At 45.1% G+C, this 25,646-nt stretch overlaps 1 protein-coding gene across 1 annotated transcript in view; it reads left to right on the forward strand.

The window, feature by feature from the left end:
• COL6A3 (collagen type VI alpha 3 chain) overlaps positions 1-25,646 on the forward strand; it is a 64,467-nt gene that overhangs the window by 14,100 nt on the left and 24,721 nt on the right. Inside the window, exons 4-17 of the mRNA XM_068407472.1 lie at positions 293-895; positions 5,058-5,660; positions 8,486-9,085; positions 10,382-10,948; positions 13,623-14,243; positions 15,400-15,999; positions 16,591-17,193; positions 17,607-18,209; positions 19,858-20,204; positions 20,607-20,685; positions 21,034-21,179; positions 23,682-23,774; positions 24,210-24,263; positions 25,304-25,375. Of these exons, the coding sequence (XP_068263573.1) occupies positions 293-895; positions 5,058-5,660; positions 8,486-9,085; positions 10,382-10,948; positions 13,623-14,243; positions 15,400-15,999; positions 16,591-17,193; positions 17,607-18,209; positions 19,858-20,204; positions 20,607-20,685; positions 21,034-21,179; positions 23,682-23,774; positions 24,210-24,263; positions 25,304-25,375 (5,591 nt within the window). The remainder of the gene's footprint in view (positions 1-292; positions 896-5,057; positions 5,661-8,485; positions 9,086-10,381; positions 10,949-13,622; positions 14,244-15,399; positions 16,000-16,590; positions 17,194-17,606; positions 18,210-19,857; positions 20,205-20,606; positions 20,686-21,033; positions 21,180-23,681; positions 23,775-24,209; positions 24,264-25,303; positions 25,376-25,646) is intronic.

The following is a 25,646-nucleotide window of genomic DNA, read 5'->3' on the forward strand; positions in this document are numbered from 1 at the left end:
TCTCCTCACGTGCCAGTAATGCTGACCATCATGTAACTGCAGCCACCAGCTCAGGTTGTGTCTGCTCGAGCCGTCTCTTGATGGGCAGCGGATGCTACTGGGATGGGGCTGGGAGCTCCTATTCAATCAGAATGCAGAACTGAGGCAAACGTCACCTCCTCAGTGAACATGTGTTTTGTTTTCTCGTTTTCGTGTTTCTTACTGGTTTTCCAAGAAACATGTCAGAACACTGTACAACTGCATGTAATCACTCATTTTAATGCTTTCACATTTTGCATTTCTTTTTTTAAAGCTCAAGAGTCTGCTGACCTTATTTTCCTTATTGACGGATCAAACAACATCGGAAGTGTCAATTTTCAAGCCATATGTGATTTCCTTGTAAATTTGATTGAAAGCCTCAGAGTTGGAGTTCAGCAAATACACATTGGGGTGGTGCAGTATAGTGATCAACCCAGAACCGAGTTCGCTTTGAACAGCTACTCCACAAAAGCGGATGTTCTGGATGCCGTGAAGGCACTTAGTTTCCGCGGTGGCGAGGAAGCGAACACTGGTGCGGCACTGGAGTTTGTGGTGGAGAACCTCTTCACCCAGGCGGGAGGCAGCAGGATAGAGGAAGCGGTGCCTCAGATTTTAGTGCTGATAAGTGGTGGAGAGTCTAGTGATGATATCCGAGAGGGCTTGTTAGCGGTGAAGCAAGCTAGTATATTTTCATTTAGCATTGGGGTCCTGAATGCTGACAGTGCAGAGCTGCAGCAGATTGCTACTGATGGAAGCTTCGCATATACTGCCCTGGATATCCGTAACCTTGATGCTCTTCAAGAATTATTACTGCCCAACATTGTTGGAGTGGCCCAAAGACTCATTTTGTTAGAGGCCCCAACCATTGTGACTGAAGGTATGTATGCCTTTCTAGACTGTTGCATTTCGATGGTGAATGAATAAGCTTTTGCACGGTTTAAAAACATATCTATTTTTTTAATTTAAATTTTTTATTTTCGCAACGCATCTCTCTGGTCTGATTATGGAGAAACAGTGGGAAACACAAGTAGTCCTGTGGCTAATGTGCAGACACTCATTTGCCCAGTGGGTTATCTTTTGAAAACCGTAAGGTTTTGTGTCAATAACTGACATGGCGTGGGGTTTTAAAGGACCCAAGCAGAGTATAAAAAAGCTCATATAATCCTTATTGGGGCATCTAAGGACCCCGAGGGTAAATACCGCAGCACTGTCAGTTCTGAAAACAATTACGTCACGTAAGCTTACATTATATGTCAGTTGAAAGTATCATGAGAATGAAATTTGACTAGGGAAGCTAACAGGGATGTAAAATGGATCCCTGTTTCACAGAGTTGAAGTTATCAGCTTGCTAAAACAGTAAAATTCCATACCTCGTTGAAACTGTGCACTATCCTTGGGAAAAGGGTGAAGTTCCTGTGTTGGTGAACTTAAAAGCAAAACAGCCCTTAGTTCCTTGAAGTGAAATCCCTGCCTTGCTAACATATATTTCCCCTCAATCTGTAAGCTGAGAAAGTTTACAGCTTTCCATGGGGCCATCAGAAAGGAAAACGTAGGTGTCAATATTCCACTTAGGTCCCTTTCTCACTCTTAAGTCCCCATTGACATTATTTCTGGACTAGCATTAGCTTGGGTGCAGTAACATAATGAATACCTGGATTTATGGAGCAAATAGGTGAATTCAGAGTTTCTCACCCTGTGGTTTTATGACTGAGTTAAACCTACTGATAGAGAGGCTTTATGAAAGACACAACACGTCATATTTCAGAGGCCCCTGGGAAGGGCCAGGCTGGAGTTGCTGCACTTAATTACCAGCACGCTTAATGCAAACAACACTTTTGGGATCCAAGAGCCAGTCTGGAGTTCTGTACATACTGTTCAACTCATGATGTGTGTTGACATATAAAACTGCATTCCAGATGTATTTGCTGATCTATGTCTAAACATGATTGCTGTCCTGTGGCTCAAATCAAAGGGAGGAATTTGCCTAAAAGATCATTTTATTACCTTGCCTTGATTATTCCAGAAAAGAACATAAAGAACTTCTGCTTGTAACACCCCACAAGAACCATATTTAGCTAAATAAGCTGAAGTGTGCGTGTCTAGCTAAAATGTGCATGCCAGAACCCATACAAGTCACCTCTCCTTCTTTTTAACACTGTTTGAATGGCAAGATTAAAAATGTTGGTACATTTGGTTTCATCTGCACTTGCATATTTCTCACTTAAAATGCCAGCTCATTTGTAGAAGGTACTACAGTAACATCAGCCTGTACAATTACATACAGATGGATATGCTAAATGAAGTTGGTATTTTCAAAGAAGCTTTAGGGAATTTCCTTTGCCTAGTGTCCATGGAAATTAATTTTGACTGGTCTATTTGATTCACACCAGTGCCTTGGAAGTCTGTGGTGTGAAGCACTGGTTTCAAACACATACCACAGCCCAAAAGGGATGTCAAACCCACTGAGATGCCGAGTGTTCTGTGAAATCACCTTGCTTCACTTTAGCTCTCCACTGTACGCTAGTCCTCCTGGGATGAATAGGGGTCTCAAAGTGCTTTTCTCCCTCTCTTTTTCCCTCTCCTTTAGCTACTGGAGGAGCCTGGATGATTGAATTAAGCGAGGTGTTTCACCAAAGATAGCTGAGGGGGCAATGAGGAGGGAACTATGGAGGGCTGGGTTTGATGCTGACACCCTCTGACATTCCCAACTTTTAGAGTCAAAGATATAATGCTTTGATCCCAAATCCTTTAAAGTTCCTGGGAGACTTGCCGTCAGCTTCACTGGGCTCTGGATCAGACCCTATGAGTTGTGTACAGCCTTCGTTAAATGCTTTTGCTTTAATTGTGTCCATTGAATTCAGCACTGTAGGGTGTTTCTTCCTGTGGGTTTTGGTTTCGGTTCTTGCATTCCTCTTCTCTAAGGAAAAGTACTGCAGGATTTGAGAGTTACAAGAGGAATGAGTAGTGGAGGGAGTTCTTTCTTCCCAGCCTCCCTCATCTCTGCAAAGCCCCTTTGCTGTTTCCCACAAACTTCTATATAAAGTCAAAAGTTTCCAGGGTCTCCATTTTTGGGTATCTAGCTGCTGACAAGCTAAGGAAGTGCTTTGGACATCTCTCCTGGGTGATACAAAGCAGGGATTTCAGCCCTTGTTATCCATTTGGAAAGTTTCCTGTTTTCAGCCCTCTACTCCTTGGAGTAACTGATGAGGAAAAATCCTGGCTGGGGGGATGAATGCTGGAAATCATGGCTCTGGGAAAGGGATCATTTAAACAAATCCTTGTTGCTTTGTGAGTAGCTCTGTTTTGACAGCCTGGGCAGTTAACTTCAAGCCACCGGCAGCTCACGTGAGACTGTGTCTCTGGGAGGGCACCACCATATTCACTTCGTGCAGGTTCTCATCATTTTGTGTCCGTCAGTACCACAATGGGTTATTTTAAGCTTCAAATTTTGACAATCGGTCCTTAATCAAACAATTTCCAGCAATATTCTGCAACAGGCAAAGGCTCACACTTGCTGGCAGAGGCAGGTCTCTTGGGGTCCGAGGGCAGAGGGGGCAGCTGAGTTGCAGATCTCATCTCCAGCTCTAAATCACTCCTTGGGGTAGCCCAATCTCATGGCACTCACCGGTAATGAGAAACCTGACGGAGACTGGCCTTTAGGAGCACTGCTTTCCATGGCCAGCTGATGTCCAGCCAAGGAAGACTGCAGCCAGAGCTTTGTTCTTTGTTCAAATCCAAAGTAAATAGCCTTCACGCAGAGGAGCCCTGGTGGGCTGAGGAACTGCCCTTTTCCATCTAGGCAGGACAAAAGAGTGTTTGCTACCACTTGCCCCGAGGGGTGTGAGATCCTGACGATGCTGGGTCTGCTCTTCCCCCAGGATGTGCACTGGGTGTAGCAGTGAGCTTGGGAGGTGATGGACCTGCTGCCTTGAATATTGACTCCATCTCAGGAGCTCTTAAGTGGGTAGGCAATTTAAGGACACTCCAAAAGTCCAATGTAACATAATGATCCACAATGCTCCAGCATAACCTGGAAGCAACACAAGGTTTAATTTTTCACTTCAATAGCATGAAATTAGGGAGGTGATGATGTGAGTGGGATTCCTCACAATACTGGCCATGGCTCACTGCTTCAAAGAATAAATGAGAGCTGTCTAAAAGATGGTGTTAAGATCATCTCCCATAATAATCACACATAATGCTTTTATCATAATGGTATTGGTCTTGTTAATATATACTGTTGTTTTATGTACATTTGCTGTATTAAATATGATGGTGCTTTGGTTCCAATGCCGCACAACAGGTTTTTTTGCCCCTAACTATATTTCTTCAGACTTAGCCAGGGAACTGGAAAGCTAATTGTGCTCTTTCTGTGTCCTATGCCATCAGCAATAATAAAATTTCAGAGATTACAACCTAGGGGACCTGTTTTGTTAAAGATGTGGTGACCAGAATATAATTCAGCTCTTCCATGACTGGGCTAGCAGTGCCAAGAAAAATCATAACTTGTTTTTGTTAGATAAGGAATAAGATGTAGGATGTGAAGACTCAAAGTCCAGGTATGTTGAGTAAGCGGAGACTGTTCTTTCCTTGTGTCATTGCTCTTGGGAATCTAATCCTTCTGAGACCAAACCACTCTCTGGTGTAATTCAGATGGCTCCAGTGCAGAGAGAGGGAGGATCACCTGCTTATTTTATCTCATGTGCCAGCTGAGTGCCAAGATTTCTCGTGACTGTTTGCCTGCCTTTCTTGTTTTGATGTATATATATATTTAAATATTAAGTTTTATAAACAATGCAATTCTTGCAACTCTTTTGTGTTTTAGAAAGGGGAAACATTTGATCAGATTTCCTGTTAGCTTTCTGCTAGAACCTAAAAAATATTTCTGTTTTGAAAGCAAGACCCTTTTAAAGATGTTGAGAGTAACAGTACTTCAATCAATCAAGAAGTCCTAAATGTTGCTGAACTGTTGATGTAGGATTGATACACAGAATGTGGTGAAGGCTTCCCCTAACATTATATTCATGTGTTACTTGCAGTTATTGAAGTGAACAAGAAGGATATAGTCTTCCTGATAGATGGCTCAACTGCTTTGGGGTCTGGCCCCTTTAACTCAATTCGTGATTTCGTTGCCAAAATTGTCCAAAGGCTGGAGGTTGGACCCGACCTGATCCAAGTCGCGGTGGCGCAGTACGCAGACACTGTGAAGCCAGAGTTTTATTTTAACACCCACCAGAGCAGAAAGGATGTGATGGCTAATGTGAAGAGAATGAAGCTCATGGGTGGTACGGCACTCAACACTGGCTCGGCACTGGACTTTGTGAGGAACAACTTCTTCACCAGTGCTGCTGGGTGCAGGATGGAGGAAGGGGTGCTCCCCATGCTGGTGCTCATCACTGGTGGTAAGTCTAGGGATGCCGTTGACCAAGCTGCAGCAGAGATGAAAAGGAACCGGATAGTGATCCTTGCCATTGGGTCGAGAAACGCCGACCTGGCAGAACTTCAAGAAATTGCCTATGAGAGAGATTTTGTGTTCAATCCAAACGACTTCCGCGTTCAGTTCATGCAAGCCATTCTTCCTGAAGTGCTGTCACCTATCCGGACCCTCTCTGGAGGACTGATTATCCAAGAACCACCGTCAGGTAATTAGCTACCTTGTTCTAATTACGGAGATACGGTTTGTGTGTTTGTCAACTCTTATTCTATGACACATAGAGATAATGGAGGAAAAGCATCAAGCACATGTTTCAGCATAGCTAAATGTTTTCTCTTTGATTTGCAAAATGTGCATGAACAGATTGGTGAATTTGGTAGCTTGCTTGTTATGGCTTTGTCGTTCCTTCCCAGAGATTTTTGTCCCATTCAGTGTTTGTCACCAACATTTAAAGGCCTGGATGTGAAAGATGTGCTTTACTATTTAGGTCCTGTGATCATTCGGTGGAGGCTTTTTCTCTCACTTAGGGTTTGTGTAACCTATGAACAGGACACAGTGTGAATGTCATAATCTCTTCCCCAGTTTGAAAATCATCTGTAGTGGATATTTGCTCAAGAAAGATTAAAAGTTTCTTCTGAGTGTAAAAACATAAGGAATTTTGTTCATGGAGATGTTCAGAGAAAGCTAGCCTTGACACTATTGGCCTGAAACTCACCCTTTAAGAACTTATTTACAGTTTTCTTATCATTTGCTCAGCTCAAGCCCCAAGAGGCGTGCAAGACTATTGCAATGTTGATTTTAATTTAATCTGTTTAGAAGATGATCCAAAGCCCCATGAAGCCAGTGGTTTCTTTTTCACTTGGTCTTGCCATTGACATCAATGGACTTTGGAAGCAACCTAATTGCTAGAGTCATCTTTTGAGGCAGTTTCCCTGCATTTCAGGAGGTGTTCTAGCTGCATAGAGATTTTATATCAAATTTCTCAGGATTTCTTCCCAATAGAGATGCTTGAGGTTGAATTATTGTTGTGCTAGATCACATTTGAGCCTTGCCTTTCTGTCCCATGGCATATGAACATTGGAAAAACAGGACTTCATCCAGCTCCCAGTGAGGTTCCCATTGGCTTACGTGGGTGTCAAACCATGTCCATATTTTTTCTAGTTTCTTCAAGTAATTTAAAATTATAAACTGCAGTGCAAAAGAAACTGAGTTTTTGGAAAGAGTCCTTAAAGAATTAAAGCCTGTGACTGATTTACATGAAAAGCAGACATTTTAAAATCAGTTTGCCAATATTTGTCCTTAATTAAGATGAATATCACGGGACCTATCATTTAATAAGCTTTTTTTTCAGAATGTGTTTCCTGCTAATACTGTTTTGCATGGCTATCCACCAAACTGACATTTTTATTTTTCAATGTAAATTAAAAATGTTCCTAGACTTTCTTGTTCTTTAAAGCTCATTCATGTGGCTTCTCTTTTTTCCCAGTCCTTTTGCTCTACTGTACTCACAGCTATTCACATACACAATAAGCAAGTAATCATATCCTACTCCATAAAATGACTATTATTAGTAACATAACTGATTTGACACTGGGCAGTCTGTTACGTTTCAACTAGATATTGTCTCACCCGGGGCCTTGAATGGCAAGGGAAAAATTAAAAATACAGAAAGCCAAGACAATCTGTAAAATCTGAGAGCAAATGCCTGTACTTCAAAGAGCCCTCTTCATTTTGGTTTTAACATCTCAGTATTTATATATATAGGACAGCAAGCTTACAGGGACAAGACAAGCTAGAGAGATGAATGAATAGAGCCATATACTCATAGGTAAATGCTTTAAACAGAAAGATAACGAACAGGATTAGCAATGGGCATAAATATATTCTCAAATAATTTATTTGGAGAAAGGCATCTAGGGGTAATGCATTTGATGAGCCCACTCCTCAGTTCTCTGAGATCTTATTTAAAGTTTTGTCATTTTGGTCTGCCATCTGGACGTGATGTGTTTAGAGCTAAAAGCACAGGGGGACAATCTGTGGTGTCTTTGGGGTGACACTGCAGGTCTGTGTCTCATGGATCAGATGCTGGGAGACAGCCTGGGAAGGATTTAACTCTAAAAAAGAAGCTGAGAACTGGCTGGTTACTACCAGAAGTGGGGAAATGTCTCCCCCCTTCAACAGCCCACAAAATGGATGTCTATAACTGCAGACATCAAAATGCAGTTTTCTGCATCAGATGCAGATGTCAAAAAAGCAGGTGTCTCGGGCAGCCGCTGCAGCGTCGTCTGGACCAGCTTTTCTAAGCCTATTAGTAAAAGCTATTTTTAATACCCGCTCAAAATATCAACAAAATTGGTTACTTGGCAGAATTGTTTTCCCATGCAAGTGGAGCCTAACTCTGCGCCGTGGGCCAGCTGATGCTGGCTGCACAGCGTGGCCATGGAAGTTATTGCAGGGCAGGATGTGGTTCTCTACATCTAGGGATGCATGGGAGCATCCCCATGGAATAGGGGATTGCTTAATAAGGGGGTGATAGTGCTGGGTGTCAAACCACACTTTAGGTGCCAGAAAGCAGAAACGTTCCCTAAAGCTTTGTTGAAAAGCCCCAAGTAAAGGCATGGTGACTTGCAGATAAGCAGGATGTCTGCAGGCGTTAATTCATTGTTGCTCCACCAAAATCAATGAGGCTGTTTTTTGCCAGCTAAGGACCTGGTGCTGGACATGCAGCTCTGGCATTAGAAGCCATTGAAAACATCTGGTGTGACAGAAAGTGAGCCCTGTTGGTAAACCTGATGTTTAAAAGACTTTTCAATACAAGTCAGAAACCTCCCCTGCCAAATGTAGTAATTTCCAGCAATGTCCTTGTTATTTCTGTGCTGATCACACTCTTTCTCTTCTCTCTCTCCCACTCTCCCCCCTTCCTCCTAACAAGGTTTACATGCGTGTACAGCGTATGCTGTATGCACACATGAAAAAAAAAATCTATTTTTGTTTTCTGTGATGTCTCATGTTATTTTCTGTGCTCTACTGCAGTTCAAGTAACCAAAAGGGATATCATCTTTCTTTTGGATGGATCACTCAACGTTGGAAATGCCAACTTCCCCTTTGTGCGTGACTTTGTTGCCACCCTAGTTAACTACCTTGATGTCGGCAGCGACAAAATCCGAGTTGGCTTAGTGCAATTTAGCGACACTCCTAAAACAGAGTTCTTTCTATACTCGTACCAAACCAAATCAGACATAATTCAACGTATGGGGCAGCTGAGGCCCAAGGGGGGGTCAGTGCTGAACACTGGCTCTGCACTGAACTTTGTCCTTTTGAATCACTTCACGGAAGCTGGTGGGAGCAGAATAAATGAACAAGTGCCGCAGGTCCTAGTCCTGGTGACGGCAGGGAGGTCTGCCGATCCCTTCTTGCAAGTTTCCAATGAATTAGCTCGGGCTGGAGTGCTGACTTTTGCTGTTGGAGTTAGGAGTGCGGATCAGGCAGAACTTGAACAGATTGCCTTTAATCCAAGAATGGTATATTTTATGGATGATTTCAGTGCTCTGGCAGCTTTACCACAGGAGTTAAATAAGCCTATAACAACATATGTTAGTGGAGGTGTGGAAGAGGTTCCACTCGCCCCAACAGGTAATATCTACCTTCCTTCATGTTGACTGCATTAAGTTAATCTTGTTTCTCTTGACTGTTTGTTCCCAATGTACACCTTTCCATCTGTCCAAGGCCCTGAGTCGTCAAAACGGTTAGGGCTGTGCTTAACCATAAATACGTTGCTTGACACAGTCAGCTCTTAATTTTGTTGAAGCCATTGCTAGCACACTTTAAAATCAGCACAATTTTCAGTCTTTTGGCAGGTCAGGACCGAAGGAGGATCCAAGTGAGTCTATGCCCACCAGTCACTTACTCAGGTGTTCCCTTTCTGTTGCCATAATAATGTCACAACCTGTAAATGCATCATCAGGCAATAGGAGCATGCACTTTTGGCCACAAGGAGTGGTGTGGAAAGGTTGAAGTTGTGCCAAAGAGCACAGAGGAGCAAAGGTCTAGCCAGGTACAGGCGGCCGAATCCTTCCCCAGAGGCACTCTGTCGAAGTGCTGTTAACAGGCTGTCACAGAGGTTGAATTTGACTCCAGATATTCCAAGTTATCATCCAACATTAAACTACAATGCTTTTGGCAAGTTGAACCCTTTTTAAACAGGTATTTGCTCACTAATTCTCTTATTGTGGCTAAGTGTATATGAAGACATAAAACCAACCAGGATTGCTTAGTATGGAAAGGAGACCATTAAGATGAATATGAAAGACGTTAAGACACAAAGGTATGAGGTACTTGGTTTTGTCTTAGATATTCAGTAGGATTAAAAGGGCATCAAACAGAAACAGTTAAAAGGATTTTTCTCCTCCCAAAGTCATAACTCGCCTATGGATTTAGATGTCTGCTTGTGTTGCAAATGGGAGAAGTACTTTAAGAAAATACAGAAAATGCTTTGTGTACGTATAAACGAATGTCTGTTCATTATCCACTAAGCTTTTAAACAGGAAAAAAAAACCACTCCACTGCTGTTGTACTTCATGCCTGTATTATTGACAGATTGCTAGAGCATAAACATCATTGGCCTAATCTAAAACATCCAATTTATGATATGACTAGTATGATGCGATACAATGTATGATATAACTGCCTGGTGCCTGAATTTGTTGAGTCTTAGGAAAGAGGTGTCCTTGCTTCCCTTTCCTCCTCAGATAAATAAGTTAAAGGTACTGTTTAGTCCTGTAGCCTTTGAATACTTTGGTAAATGAAAATCGCTTGCTTTGCGTATTGAAACCCAGCTAATTTGCAGAGAAGTTTCTAGGATGACGTTTAAGAAGAAAAATGCCTTCATATCTTTTTTTTCCCCTCTTTTCATTTATGAATTTATTCTAGAAAGCAAGAAAGATATTTTATTCCTGATTGATGGCTCAGCCAACCTCTTGGGTAACTTTCCTGCCGTCCGGGACTTTGTACACAAAGTCATTTCTGACCTGAACGTGGGTCCCGATGCCACACGAGTAGCTGTAGCTCAATTCAGTGACACCATCCAAGTTGAATTTGATTTCGTCGAACTCCCATCTAAGCAAGACATGCTACTGAAAGTGAAAAGGATGAAGATAAAAACCGGGAAGCAACTGAACATTGGAGCTGCACTAGATGAAGCTATAAGGAGGCTGTTTGTGAAGGAAGCTGGAAGCAGGATTGAAGAAGGGGTTCCTCAGTTTTTGGTCCTCCTTGCTGCTGGGAGATCAACTGACGATGTGGAGCAACCATCAGATGCTCTGAAGCAAGCTGGAGTCGTGACCTTTGCTATCAAAGCCAAAAATGCCGACCCCGTAGAGCTGGAAAGGATAGCTTACGCTCCACAATTCATTCTGAATGTTGACTCCCTCCCTCGGATTTCAGAGCTTCAGCCAAACATAGTCAACCTGTTGAAAGCTATCCAGCTTCAGCCAACAGGTACAGGGACCCCCCAGGGTTTCCAAGAGGCTGAAAGATATGGCTTACATGCCCCTCTCAATTTGGTAACTGGGGTAATTGGATCTGGTGATGTTTAAAATGATTATGTAGAAACTGCTATTGTACTCGGATTTTCCTCTGGTCAAACCCTGATCCAACAAAGCATTAAGGTCCAAACTGAATTTTAAAGATGAATAAGGAAAAAGCCTTTTGTTTGGCTGCAAGAGCTGCAGTAGGTGCTGTTACCAGTGTGTAAAACATGGTACAAACCTGAAATAAGAGGGTCATTGGTGCAGAGATCTGGCATAAATTGATGTGCAATGCTGGGCAAGGGCTAGAAGAAGCAAATAAAGGCTTGTATCAATTTCTCTTTCCATCCTCCTTTTTCTGGAGGAGGGGTAGGGAGCAAGGAGCACTGCGGCACGCTGGATTCACTCTTGCTCCATTATATCTTATGGGATATGACGGCAGTTTCTACATTTTGTACCTACGCACCAATAAATTAGATGCTCTTGAATCGGTTACCGTCACAAGCTCAGTAGACGAGTATGGATTAATTAAAGAATAAAAAAAAATTATAAAAAGAATCACATGACCACAATTATAAATCAACACTGCGGTACTGGAAATTATGCATGTCCAGCTGTGTAATTTCCTGAGGCAGCCCTAATTTGAGAATTAACCTGTCTCCCAACTGCAGGTGGGGACAAGGAAATTACATCCACATCATCTCTCGGTAAAAGTCCTGGGCAGATGGACTTAGAATCATAGAAACGTAAAAAAGAAATAGGGCTGGAAGGGATCTCAGGGTGCCATCTGCTACAACCCCTTGCCCCAACAGGATCTTCTTGTCCAGGACCAGCTGACATTGGTCTAGTCTGTTCTGAAAATCCTCCGGTGAAGGAGATTTCCGCAGCCCCCATAATCAATCTGTTCAGTTGCTTTTATCCTTATCTGTAGGTTGTTTCCCTCAATGACAAACCTCTGCCTTCCTAGTCATAGTTTAAGCCTTTTACATCTCTTTCAACTCAAGAATACAGATGTTAGCTCATTCCCATATTTTGTGTGACAGCCTTTCATTTACTTTAAGCTTGCCATGTACATCTTGTCTCAGTCCTCGTGTCACCAGCTGTATACTCAGCTCAATCAGTCTTTCCTTGTAGGTCTTGTAGGTTTTCTACCTTTTCACCCTTATCTCTCCAACATCAGCCTGCTCCAAATGACCAGAGCATAACGATGGTGTTCCCTGGTCATCTCTTACCCCAACCTTTCCCTGTGGAGTCATTGCCCTTCCCATATTTGTGCAGCTTCTGCCTCAACATGGACTAGGGCAACTAGTGCTCTTGAATTGCATCCTCCCTTCTCAAACCATTTCTGTCTTGTCAAGATCATTTTGAATTCCTTCAGCCACCAAGTACTGTGAATAATTGTGCTAATTACTCACAAATAGCTGCATCCACCTACTTTTCCTAGTATTCTTGGCTAAAAGAGAGCCACCCCTTAAGAGTACCCATGGTTTTTTTCTTCTATATCTGCTACCTAGACACTTTTGTTAGGACTCTCTTCCCCTGCTCCTGAACTTCAGAGGAAGTGTATGAAACTGGGATCCACCAGGCAATGTCTGCTCCTTCCTCCTACCCGTATTGCTCAACAAGCTATGTTAATATTCCAGTCCTATGCATTAACCCACCAAGTTTCCAACATTCCTCTTAGATAAAAGACTTGATCTGAAGTCTGCATTCAGACTTCAGCTGCCCTTGTTAACTCTTTATATGTCCAGCATTCATAAGGAGATCTTCTTTGGAGGGACAGATCATGCTCCTGCTTGTCCCACTTGACCCTGCTATAAACAAGCCAACAGCACTTTTGGGGATGCCATCCATCAGTTGCTGTGTTTGAGTGGCACTGAGGTTTTCTGCTTGGCTGAGCCAAAGCTTTGCAATTCTCTTAGTCAATAGCAGAACACATCAACAGTTCCCTGATCTTTGATATTTTACAGTCTTGTTTTTTTAAAAAAAAAAGAACGTGTGGTCACAATTACCATTTTTTTGTGCTTGAAGTTAGTTAAAAAAAAAAAATCAGTGTCTACCATTTTAGAAAAGCATTTCAGCATTTTCAGTTGGTTGTCCTTTCCAGCAAATTTTTATTTTGTCTGAGCATGTGCAGGAATATTTATTTCTAAGTTCAGTGATGCCTCAGAAAAGCTTTTCTCTCTCTCTCTTCACCGACTCCCTGGGAGCACCCTCTCTGCAGTGTGCCATTTCCTTCAGAAACTCAGTTTTCTCTGGGACCCTGATGCCTCAGACTTGTGTTGCATATTGCAAAGCCATGTGCTAGCTTCCCAGCCCCCTTGGGAGCAGATGGCTTCTCCCAGCCTCAGGTAGGGGATGGCACCCGGAGTCCCTTAGCACCCTATTTCCTATGGGTCTATGATTCTATGGTGCGGTGGGTAGGGCATGGCATGCGTTGCACTGCGGTTTCCACCGACTTCCACCCATCTGCCTCTTCACCAGGTATTGCATCTGATGGCAAAGGAACCAAACCACCCATCCTGACACCTCGCTTTCCCCTTCCCGAGCTTTTGTATGCCTTCGGTTCAATGTATGCAGAGAATAATAATCACTGCAAAAGAGAATCTCACTTATTCCCCCCTTCCCTTACTTGTCTCAAACAGTAGTTGAGAGAGGTGAGAAGAAGGACGTGGTGTTTCTAATCGATGGCTCGGATGGTGTCAGAAGAGGTTTCCCTCTACTGAAGACGTTTGTCCAAAGAGTTGTTGAAAGCCTGGATATCGGTCGTGACAAGGTCCGGGTTGCCGTTGCACAGTACAGTAATGTCATACAGCCCGAGTTCTTACTTGACACCCATGAAGACAAAGCAGATCTCATCAGCGCCATCCAGGAGCTGAAGGTTATGGGAGGATCTCCTCTGAACACTGGAGCAGCCCTTGACTATCTCATCAAGAATGTCTTCACAGTGTCGAGCGGCAGCAGGATAGCGGAGGGCGTCCCACAGTTCCTGATTCTGCTGACTGCTGACCGGTCCCAGGATGATGTGAGGAGGCCCTCGGTGGTCCTGAAGACGAGTGGCACAGTGCCCTTTGGCATTGGGGTTGGAAATGCCGACCTCACAGAGCTGCAGACAATTTCCTTCCTCCCAGATTTTGCTATTGCTGTGCCTGACTTCAGCCAGCTGGATACAGTGCAACAGGTCATCTCAAACAGAGTTATTCGTCTGACCAAGAAAGAGATAGAGTCACTTGCCCCTGATCTGGTTTTTACATCACCCAGCCCAGGTGAGAAGATGTTTGTGTCTGCACCGAGAGCTAGCGGCAAAATATGATGTTTAGTAACATCATGGTTGCAACACAAACAGAAAATCAAAGGTGGTCACGGCTAAGACTCCAAGTCCATCTTGGTCTCACTGTTGATGTATTTTTTGGATGTCCTTAGTGTTGGTAGAAGCTGCATAATTCAGCTGAGCCACCTTTAAGCCCAGTCCCTCAAGGTGGTCCATGTTGTATCCACATGGAAGACCCAGAAAGTGGATGCTACGACCTTAACCTTATTTTAAGTTGATGGATTTTAAGTGCATCCTATTCATCCTGGAATGGAAATTGCATCATTTAGATGATACAGGGACACCTTCATACCACTATAAATCAAGGTCAGCTTTCTGCTAAATGTAAGACCTGCTGATGTGTCTTACATTTGCCATGCTCATTCAGTGGCAGAAGGGAAACTGGAAGCAGGCATCAGGAAAAGGATCAGATCTTCCATTTCTGGTCTTGCTTGGAATGAATTACAGCCAGCATATGCCTGGGATGAAGTGTACCCACCCCAGATCTACCCCTTTGAAGTCCACCATCCTACTCTATCTGTTCCTTCCCTTCAGAGCCAAACTGCTTTCCTCCATCCCCATTTATCAGTGTTATATTCAGCAATAATTCAGGCTGTGACCTGAATTACCACTGCAGAAAACACTTTATAAGGAACAAAAAAGTCATCCTGGAAAGGCAGAAGCTGAGAGAATAATAGGATAGAAGCTGTCCTAGAGGACAAAGCCAAGGAAAGATGGGTGGTACTGAGTGAAAAACAACCCCAGGCTTCCTGGCAACCTGCCCTGAGTAAGTAGCATCACCAGGCTACATTTCCTTGGGTGGAGATCCCATGAGAAATTATTGTTCCAGGTTTCCCCTGCTCCCTCTTGCTTCCTTTGCTCTGGAAGTTGCTGTTCTTGCACTGCCTGGGGATGTGCCTAGCAGACTGGCCCTGTCTCTGGGTTGGACCCAGAGCTGCCTGCTGGGGCTCCCAGGAGATATCACAGGGAACAAAACAATGCGCATCCTCCCCATGGCCAAAGGCATGGGCCAGTGATGTAGATGATGAGCTTAGCAGCTCTCCATAAGCAATGCCTGGTGCATCTTTTGACCGCAGCCTTCTTTCCTGCAGCGGGTGTGAAGAGGGACGTCGTGTTCATGGTTGATGGCTCCCGCTATGCCGCCCAGGAGTTCTACCTTGTCCGTGATCTCATTGAGAGGATAGTGAACAACCTGGACGTGGGCTTTGACACCACCCGGATTTCAGTGGTCCAGTTCAGCGAGCATCCCCACGTGGAGTTCCTGCTCAATGCCCACTCCACCAAGGACGAGGTGCAGAGCGCTGTGAGACGGCTGCGGCCACAGGGTGGCCAGCAGGTGAACGTTGGGGAGGCCCTTGAGTTTGTGGCAAAGACCATATTCACCCGGCCCTCCGGGAGCCGCATAGAGGAAGGCGTCCCTCAGTTTTTGGTCATCCTCTCCTCCCGCAAGTCCGATGATGAGTTAGAGCACCCATCACTCCAAGTCAAACAAGTGGGCGTGGCACCTATGGTGGTAGCAAAGAATGTGGACCCTGAGGAGATGGTACAGATTTCCCTTAGTCCCGATTATGTATTCCAAGTCTCAAGCTTCCAGGAACTGCCCAGCCTTGAGCAGAAGCTGCTGACTCCTATTGAAACCCTGACTGGTGACCAAATCAGACAGCTGCTGGGAGACGTGCAACTCCCCGTAGGTAAGGCTCTGTCAACACTGGCTGCCTCTGCGTTGCTATTTAAGTAATGTTGCCCAAATGTGTAAATAACTTGCCATCCTTTCTCTCTAAACTGAGATTTTCCTTAGTTAAAAGCAAAACTATAGTACATGTGCAGTTTTGGATGAAAACTTTTAGATATGTGGAAATTCTATCCAAGTACCTAAATACATTATAACTTTTGATTTTCAAGTCAACTACCTAAATATGTTACATATTTTGATTTTCAAGTCAAATGTCACCTATTCCCATTTAGCAGCTCTCTAGGAAAAATACTTAAATCTGAGGCAAAATGAAGCTGGAAACACTGACAAATCCAGAGAAGAACATTAATGAATGAAACATAAGGCTGAGTAGTGCATGCTTTGAATATTAGGCAGACTGTTAACACATGCACGCATACTTGCACACAAGCCCTTTTGGAGAGGGTCCCCATAGCACCATGCCTAAAGTTGTTAAAATATGCCTCGCAATTTTACATCACACGAGAGCAGATAGCACAGAAATTGTCCAGCAAAGCTTAAGCAAGGACTTAGTACACAACTAATTTCCTCTCTCCTTGATTCCCTGCAGATATTTCTGGTGATGAAAAGGACGTAGTCTTCCTCATTGACAGCTCCGACAGCGTTAGGCCCGATGGGCTTGCTCACATTCGGGATTTCATCAGCAGAGTTGTTCAGCAGCTGGAAGTTGGGCCAAACAAAGTGCGAATCGGCGTGGTGCAGTTCAGCAACAACGTCTTCCCTGAGTTCTACCTGAAGACCCACAAGTCCAAAAATGCCATCCTGCAAGCCATCCGCCGCTTGAGGCTTAGAGGGGGGTCCCCCCTGAATGCTGGCAAAGCCCTAGACTACGTGGTGAAGAACTACTTCATCAGGTCTGCAGGGAGCAGGATAGAAGATGGAGTGCCCCAACACCTAGTCGTCATCCTCGGAGACCGGTCCCAGGATGACGTGAACAGGCCTGCTAATGTGATCACTTCAACCAGCATTAAACCTCTGGGTGTCGGAGCCAGAAATGTGGACAGGGGCCAGCTGCAGGTCATTACCAATGATCCTGAGCGTGTGCTGGTGGTACAGGACTTCACAGGACTCCCAACTTTAGAAAAAAAAGTGCAGAGTATTCTTGAAGAGCTTCCGATACCTACAACAGAAACCCCTGGAATTTTAGGGCCTGGTAAGGCTGCTAGTCACCCTGTAGAATTTTCTGGACAGAGCACAGATAGAATTTGTATAATATAAAAATGATTCTTTCCTATGATCAACATAATAACACCTTTTGATTCCCAACCATTTAGTCACATTGCTTTAAAGAAGACTGAAGATCTTGTTGAGCATAGGAAAGAATAGAATTAAATTTGAAATGAGATGAGGGTGTCTATCACAAAAACAAGTAATGTTGTATGAAGTATAATAAATGTGTTGTTTAAAACCTTTCTTCTTGTATGGATGTGAAATCATGCCAAAGGCCCATTAAACTAAAAAGGTAGAAAAAGAGAAACACCATGCTACTTCACAAAACACTAAGCATCTTAAATATCATAGATGCCACAAACAATAATAACCATGTTTTCTTTGTAATCTTTCCAGCAGGTAAAAAGCAGGCTGACATTGTGTTTTTGCTGGATGGCTCCATCAATCTGGGGAAGGATAACTTCCAAGAAGTTCTCCAGTTTGTCTACTCTGTGGTGGATGCCATTTATAGGGATGGTGACTCTATCCAGGTAGGACTGGCCCAGTACAACTCAGATGTCACAGATGAGTTTTTCCTCAAGGATTACTCCACCAAACCTCAGATTTTAGAGGCCATCAGCAACGTTATCTACAAAGGCGGCCGAGTGGCAAACACTGGTGCAGCCATCAAGCACATCCAGGCAAAACACTTTGTGAAGGAGGCCGGCAGCCGAATCGACCAGAGGGTGCCCCAGATCGCCTTCATCGTCACGGGTGGAAAGTCCTCGGATGATGGGCCGAGTGCCTCCTTGGAAATCACGCAGAAAGGTGTCAAGGTATTTGCTGTCGGTGTGAGAAACATCGACCTGAAGGAAGTCAGCAGGCTGGCCAGTGAGAGTGCCATGAGTTTCAGAGCATCCACAGCCCAGGAGCTGTCTGAGCTGAATGAGCAGGTCCTGGTTACACTGGAAGCTGCTATGGAGGAGAAATTGTGCCCAGGAACAACAGATGTTACAAGAGGTAAGTGCAATCCTCCATAATGTGGTCAGGTCATTCCCAAGGGTGGCTTTTCATATCCAACACATTTTGATGGACTTGTCTGGCCTGCTCTTATGCTCTGCCTATAGCCTGAGGTGCAGCATGGGCTCAGACCTTCTCCACGAGCATAGTGGCAGGCTGCAAGCCTTTGGTACGAGAGCTGCCTGTTGGTGTGCTTCAGCACATGAACGACTGGTGTACTGTCACCACAGAGGTGCCATCGTGGTGGAAGAATTTAAGATATGACAGGCAGGCACTAAACCACTGACCTCTTATTACCACATTGGAGGGGCTCCTTTGATTAGCTACTTTTAGACTAAGTCTCACTTAGTCTACCTTCTTCTCCAGATGTGTAGGCATATGATGCCTGTGGCATGTTGGCAGACCAACATGTTTAGTGCCAAAACAAAAAGTGATGGCCCTTGTTTTGCCCACTGCATTTATAGCAAGCTAACTGGACTCCTTGGCCGTTCAGTCCCTGGCGTGCATGATGTGATAGAAATCAGAATTTCTCTTGCCAGATCACCGAGGGTGCCCACTTGATCTTGTGACAGGTATATGAGAAAAAGCTAGGGCACGGGTAGTTGTATTTTAAGGTAAAATTTCCTCAAGAAGGAATCCCATGAGTTGGCTACTTCAAAAGCCAAGCAAGGGGAGTTGGGATGAGTAAGAAGGCTGGTGTTGCTGTCAGACCAGACTCCCTGCAGCTGGTTTAACTTATTACAGCATGGCAAATCCTACTCCCAGCACAACTGACTGTGGCTCACCCCTCTGGCTTTTGAGCAGAGGTGTCTCCTGAACCTCTGGAGAAGCTGAAGAAGAGCCACAGCAGCCCTGAGCTGATAGGCAGCTCCAGGCAGGATGAGACACTGAGCGCAGGGAAAAGCAACCCACTGCTGGTGGTAACCATGAGAGCTTCCCAAGTGCATCGCCAATGTGATTAATATCAAAGGCATTTCAAACACCTCCCTGCTTGAGAGCCCATGTAGGCCCAGGGCATGTTACATCCAGACAAAAGGTGGCCAGCAACCTGATTTCCCTGTACTCCAGACTGACAGGCAGCTTGGGGGCTGCAGGGTGGCTCCAAGCCCACGCTAAATTTTCCTTCAGAAAGGCAGACCATGCATCACCTTGTGAGCCTGGGCTGAGCAACTTCCGTGCCTCTTTTTGCCTTAATTCCCAGTTATCCCAAATCCTAGCTACACCTGTCAAGAACTGGACATCAGTCATCTGGTTGTTGCCTCCTCCCTCTACATCCCCGTGACTGGAGGGTGATCACTTCAAGCACAGGCAGAAGGTACTTGCTCAGCACTGCAAGAGGTTTTCATGCAGTGGAGAAAAAGCAGCAGTCTTGGCTGCCTGATGAAAATGCAAACTTCTGTGGGACTTGATTTGTTTGTCTCATCCAAATGCTACGCAACAATTGCACAGGAAAAAAATAAATACAGATTTTCCCAGGTTTTTGTTGCTGTGATGAAAGGAAGCCCGAGGCACTTGTGTATCAAATGGTGGCAGTTCTCAAGAGTGTCTTCTCTAACAACTAACAGAATAACTAGGAAAGTCATTACTTGAAAAGCAATGGTATTGCTCAGTGGTGATGCTCTCCTCTTTTTCTGCATTTCCCTTTCAGATTGCGACTTAGATGTGATACTTGGCTTTGATGTCACAGATGTCAGACCTGGCCAAAATATATTTAATTCCCAGAGAGGTCTGGAGTCCAGAGTCGAGTCCGTGCTGAACAGAATAACGCAGATGCAGAGGATCAGCTGCACCGGCAACCAGGCGCCCAACGTCAGGGTAGCCATCATGGCCCAGGCTCAGGGGGGACCCGTGGATGGACTGGACTTCTCCGAGTACCAGCCTGAGCTCTTTGAGAGGTTTCAAGGCATGCGCACCCGCGGGCCCTATTTTCTCACAGCAGATACACTGAGGTCCTACCTGAACAAATTCAGATCTGCGCCTTCAGGCAGCACGAAGGTAAGTCAAAACCAAAGCCATTGGGATAGTGTTGGCCAGGAAAGCTGACTTCTGATGTATTTCAGTTGGCAAAGCAACTGTAAATTCATAATAAATTAGATAAATAAATGTATTCATTAAATAAATAGATTTATTGCAGCCAGTACCTATGAGCACAGCTTAGCTGCAAACTATTGCTTTCCAGATTTTCCCTGTTCATGCTTTAGGAACAAACACCTGCATGGCATGATGCACCAAAATCTGGCACAGAAACAAAGCTTTGTGGCCTGGAAAGGGCGTAGCAATTCCCCCAACTCCTCTCAGATGAGACGTCCCTTGGAAGAAGGGCCTTCAGGTTGCACACCGATTGTGTTTCACACCCAAAATATTCTGGGTCCTGACATAAATTTGTTTCTCTCCCAGATCATAATCCATTTCACTGATGGTGCAGATGACTCAATAGATCAGCTGGAGGCTGCTTCATCTGCTTTGCATACAGAAGGTAACTTTTTTACTTTTCAAGTCAGTGACTATAGTCCATGTTAACGTGTGAGAAATTTTACCACCATTTCTCATGAATCCACCAGCTTTTGATAGCAATAAGGATTTCATGATTTCTACATGCACTTGCTATTCTTTACTGCCTTTCTGTTATATTTAGCTACTTGCTGGCACCTAAGCGTAGGGGTAACTTGCACTGAATGTGCTTGAAGATGCTTGTTCTCAATTGAATAAGCTCCGTTTGCAATTGAAGAGATGGAGAAGAACACAGGTTTACAGGGGAGGGTGTTCAGGCTCTGCAGAACACTGTGCCCCATCTCACAGCCCCTTGTGCTTCCCCCCCTCTCAGGTGTCAATGCTCTCATCTTCGTCGGGCTGGACCGAGTGAGCAATTTTGACAGAGTGATGCAGTTGGAGTTTGGTCGTGGGTTCACCTACAACAGACCGCTCAGAGTTAATCTGCTGGACTTGGATTTTGAGCTGGCAGAGCAGCTCGTAAGTAACTTGGCACGGGCAGCGCTGCCTCATAATGCTGGAGGAAAGCCAACGGCTGGATCTCCTGCAGGGCTGAACTGTGGCTGAATTATACCCTCTTGGCTCTGGTCCTCTCCTCTCCCTACCTCACATCAGCTCTTCTTACAGGCGCCACAGAGAATAAAGTTAAGAGCAGATCATGGCACTGCCTGGTCTTGTACCACTGCTGGGGTCTTGTACCACTGCTGGGGAAGCTACACTCTAGCCAAGGCTACAGTGCATTAAGCGCAGTGGGATTAGGTCAAATGGGATGGGATAAGATGCCATCAAAAGCTGCCATGCCAAGAAGCCCGCCCTCCACTTTTATTTATACTGTTGGGTTTTTTAACCTTGTAGGTAATGCACCACCATGCCCCGTTAGTGCTAAATCTCTTGCAGCAGCACTGCTTTCCAGGTTTCTTTCCCTGAGTTGATACACTGCCTGTATTTCAGATATGCTTCTAACAGATGAAGGAGTTATCCTTTCTACTTCATAGATTTACTTCCCTCCCATGTATGTAGTCCCTCTCAAGTTCATTGAGTTAACTTGCTATCAACCTCAGTATGTCCAGTTCCTCCCAACTTCACATCTGCTACTAGCATCACTAAGCTCCTTTTCCAGTAGATTTTATAAGATTGAGCTTAACCATTGATCCCTGTGGTTACCTTGCTGGGCCCTTCTCTGCAAATCAAAGTGCAGCCACTCAGGAGTGAACCATGGTTTTTGAGATAAGAGCTAGTCTCCAGCCCATCCCCAAGTAATTCAGTTTCCTAGGAAAATCCTTTCAAAATATAAATGTGCAAAGCTGGCAGGAAACGTCTGCAGCCAGCAATGTACTTGGCAAAAAAAGTGATATTTTTTTTTTCTTTCTACTGGATGATGCAAAACCAAGCTGTGATTTCTCTGAATCCATGTCTTTTTTTTCTTTTTTCCTTTTTCCTCTTTTACTGTGTGCTCAGAAATTGTTCTCAGCCTGTGGGTTGCTGGTGAACTACTGTCTCTGTTTAGCCTACACCCAGAGCTAAACAATAACCCGTCTGTCCTATCATCCAAGTCCCCTCCCCAGCTGAGAAGGGGAATTAGGAAAAGGAGGAAGACCCATGGGTTGAAATTTAAACAGATTTCATAACATAAGAAAACCAACATCTATACTAATATAAAAGACACAAAGTTATACTTAGCTCATAGAGTGGTAGCAGATCCCTCCAGCAATAGCAACCCCTAAGAGAAGAGAAGAAGAAGAAAGAAGAGTAGAGCGAGCTTTCCCATTTATAGTGACTGTGACATTAATGTTATAGCATACACCTGTGGGCCAGCCGGGGCAGCTGCCCTGGCTTTCACTGCTAAGGGCCTTGATCACCACACCACAGCTGGCCACAAACAAACAAAATGTGACAGAAAAGTGATTCTATAAATTTTACCCCTGCAAAACCAGAACAGCTACTCACTGCAATGACTTTCTTGTGGCCTATTCCACAGCCTCGATTTATTTCTTTGGAGGTGAGATTGCTCTCTTCCGTGACAGGCACCGCTCTGGGGACTGATCTACTAAATGCTCTCTACGAATTCTGCCCCACGCAGTTCCCATTTAAACCCTTGCCTCTGATGTCCAAAAGATAACGTTGACTGCTGCTTCCTAACCATGCAAACTAACCAGTCTGCCAACACACAGAATCACAGAATCAATCAGGTTGCAAGAGATCTCTGGGATCATCGAGTCTAACCATTGCCCTGACACCACCATGTCAACTAGAACATGGCACTAAGTGCCATGTCCAGTCTTTTTTTAAACACAACCAGAGATGGTGACTCCACCACCTCCCTGGGCAGCCCATTCCAATGTCTAATAACCCTTTCTGAAAAGAAATTCTTCCTAATGTCCAACCTCAACCTCCCCTGGCAAAGCTTGAGGCTATGTCCTCTTGTCCTATAGCTAGTTGCCTGGGAGACAAGGCCGACTCCCACTTCACTACAACCTCCCTTCAGGTAGTTGTAGACTGCAATAAGGTCACCTCTGAGCCTCCTCTTCTCCAGGCTAAACAACCCCAGCTCCCTCAGCTGTTCCTCGTAGGTCAGACCCTCCAGACCCTTCACCAGCTTAGTCGCCCTCCTCTGGACTCGCTCCAACACCTCAACATCTTTCTTGAAGTGCGGGGCCCAGAACTGGACACTGTATTCAAGGTGCGGCCTCACCAGTGCCGAGTACAGAGGGACGATCACTTCCCTAGACCGGCTGGCTACACTATTCCTAATAGAGGCCAGGATGCCATTGGCCTTCTTGGCCACCTGGGCACACTGCACACACCTCCTTCTCCTGCTCTCATGGGGGGTTCAATGCAGAGAGACCCCGAAATGCTGCCGGACTGATGCTATGCTTGGCACAGGAGCAAATGCACAGACTCGAGGGCTTGCAGAAGTTATGGTGTTGGGACTCTGCCAGATTTCTAACACCTTCCCGTTGTGTCATGTGTGTTTTACTGCAGGACAACATTGCAGAGAGGACGTGCTGCAAGGTCCCGTGCAAGTGCTCAGGGCAGAGAGGGGACAGAGGTGTGCCAGGCCCCATAGGACCAAAGGTAGGTCACTTCACCTGGGGATGAAGGGTTCCTGTATGAGGTTGGTGTCCACCATGGTGGTGATGGGTGGGCGACGTGCAGGCTGCGTACATTGTAGTGGGTGATGCTAACGGGGAGGTCATCTCCATTTACTCCTCATTTTAAAACTGGCCCTGGGCCATGCACAGTGGTTGGGAGCTGTTCTTCTTCCCTTTCCTCACAGCCTCTGTGTTGTAGAACAACCAAGACGGCAGGGATGAGTGGCTGGAAGGAGGGAGTGAAGTGTCTTTTGAAACAATTTTGGGATGTCAAAGGGAGATGGTTTCTCTCATTAACTTGTTTACACAGATGACCAAGTATCTGCTTTGTGCAAATCTAGGGAAATCTTGAGTATCAAATTAGAGGGAGATCACAGAACTATGAAAGAAATGCAAAATCCTCTCTGTTGTCTTCTAGGGTGCCACGGGTGATCTTGGCTACGGAGGCTATCCTGGTGATGAAGGAGGACCGGTGAGTGATTGCCCCTGCTCTGCATGGTACTGCTCAAACTAGGAACCTCACCATAGTGAAGCGTTTGGAGGATTTTTCACTAAATATTTTCTGCTGGGGATGTGGGCATGGATTAGATGAAAGAGCAAGTAGAACTTTGTGTTTCCCCCACCTGATGGCCTGAGTTGCTGGTCCCAGCTGCTCCTGGGAGAAGGTCAGTAAGGAGCTCCTTGAGAGCTGGAAAAGGCGTGATGGAGGGGGGAAAACTCCCATTATTTGATGTGACCCAGCTCTGTGCTATTCCTCCAAGGCAAGTGGGAATGTTTGCAGCTGGTTCCAAACACCTGTGAGCAGGGCAGCGGGATTATGAACACAATAAAATCCCCAACTTCATTAAAGCTGCATCCTATGCCAAAGTTATCCATACCAAATACAGCTGAAAGACGTGAGTTAGTCCAAGAATGGGACCAAGATGAGATGTTTCTATCCATCATAGTGGCAGACAACATGAGTCCCATGACTTCTTACTAGCACTGTTACATCCAAACTCTTACATCATGAATCCCATGTCACCCCTGAAATAAACAACTCCCCACGCATCACACCCAGAAGGTGAAGCTGAGGCCAAAGGGCTGGTGGTGCTCATGGCTTTTCCAATATCACAAGCAGGGGCCAAATGCTGCTGTCAGATATCGCATGTGATGCAATGTTTTCCTGGGGCTTTAAGGTCAGGATGGGATTAGACATCTATAAAAAGCTCTTGAGGGTTTTGTCTTGTAATTTTATTTTTGAAGGAGAAGTTTTATAAAGCTCTTTCATAGCTGAGAGTTCAGGAAGGATATTTCTCTCTCAGTGATGAAGACTTGCAGTTGGTCTCTACATGAGGAAGGTTGTGGGCAGGAGACGGTGGGGTGGCCAGGGGATGACCTTTCAAAACCTGATGCTTCGTTTGCTCCTGTGCTTCCAAGCTACCTCCTGCGCTTGCTGATGCATGCAGTTAGCTGAAGAAATGCGCTTAGCAGGCAAACCCTGACCATTGCATTTTCCCCTCCATGTAACAGGGTGAGCGTGGACCACCGGGTGTGAATGGGACGCAGGGTTTCCAGGGATGCCCTGGGCACAGAGGAACCAAGGTACGTGCGAAAGGAGCCTGCACGGAGCAGACCCAGAGTCCAGCTGGTGGGAGTCCACCAAGGGTAACTCCTGCTGCTTTAGGATGTCACGCAACAGCCGCCAAGTCCATTTGAGTGGTGGTGTCCACCTGGCCAAGCATCAAGGCTTTCAGCAGATGTCATGGCTTTAGCATTGCTATGAAGAGCAAAAGGGCAGCCCAGTGACCCAGGCTCAACCTGCAGACAAGGCTGATTTATTTTCTGCAGTCTGGCTCTAGGGGAAAGATGTGAG

This window comes from Nyctibius grandis, chromosome 9 (assembly GCF_013368605.1).
Source record: "Nyctibius grandis isolate bNycGra1 chromosome 9, bNycGra1.pri, whole genome shotgun sequence".
Classification (NCBI taxonomy): Eukaryota; Metazoa; Chordata; class Aves; order Nyctibiiformes; family Nyctibiidae; genus Nyctibius; species Nyctibius grandis.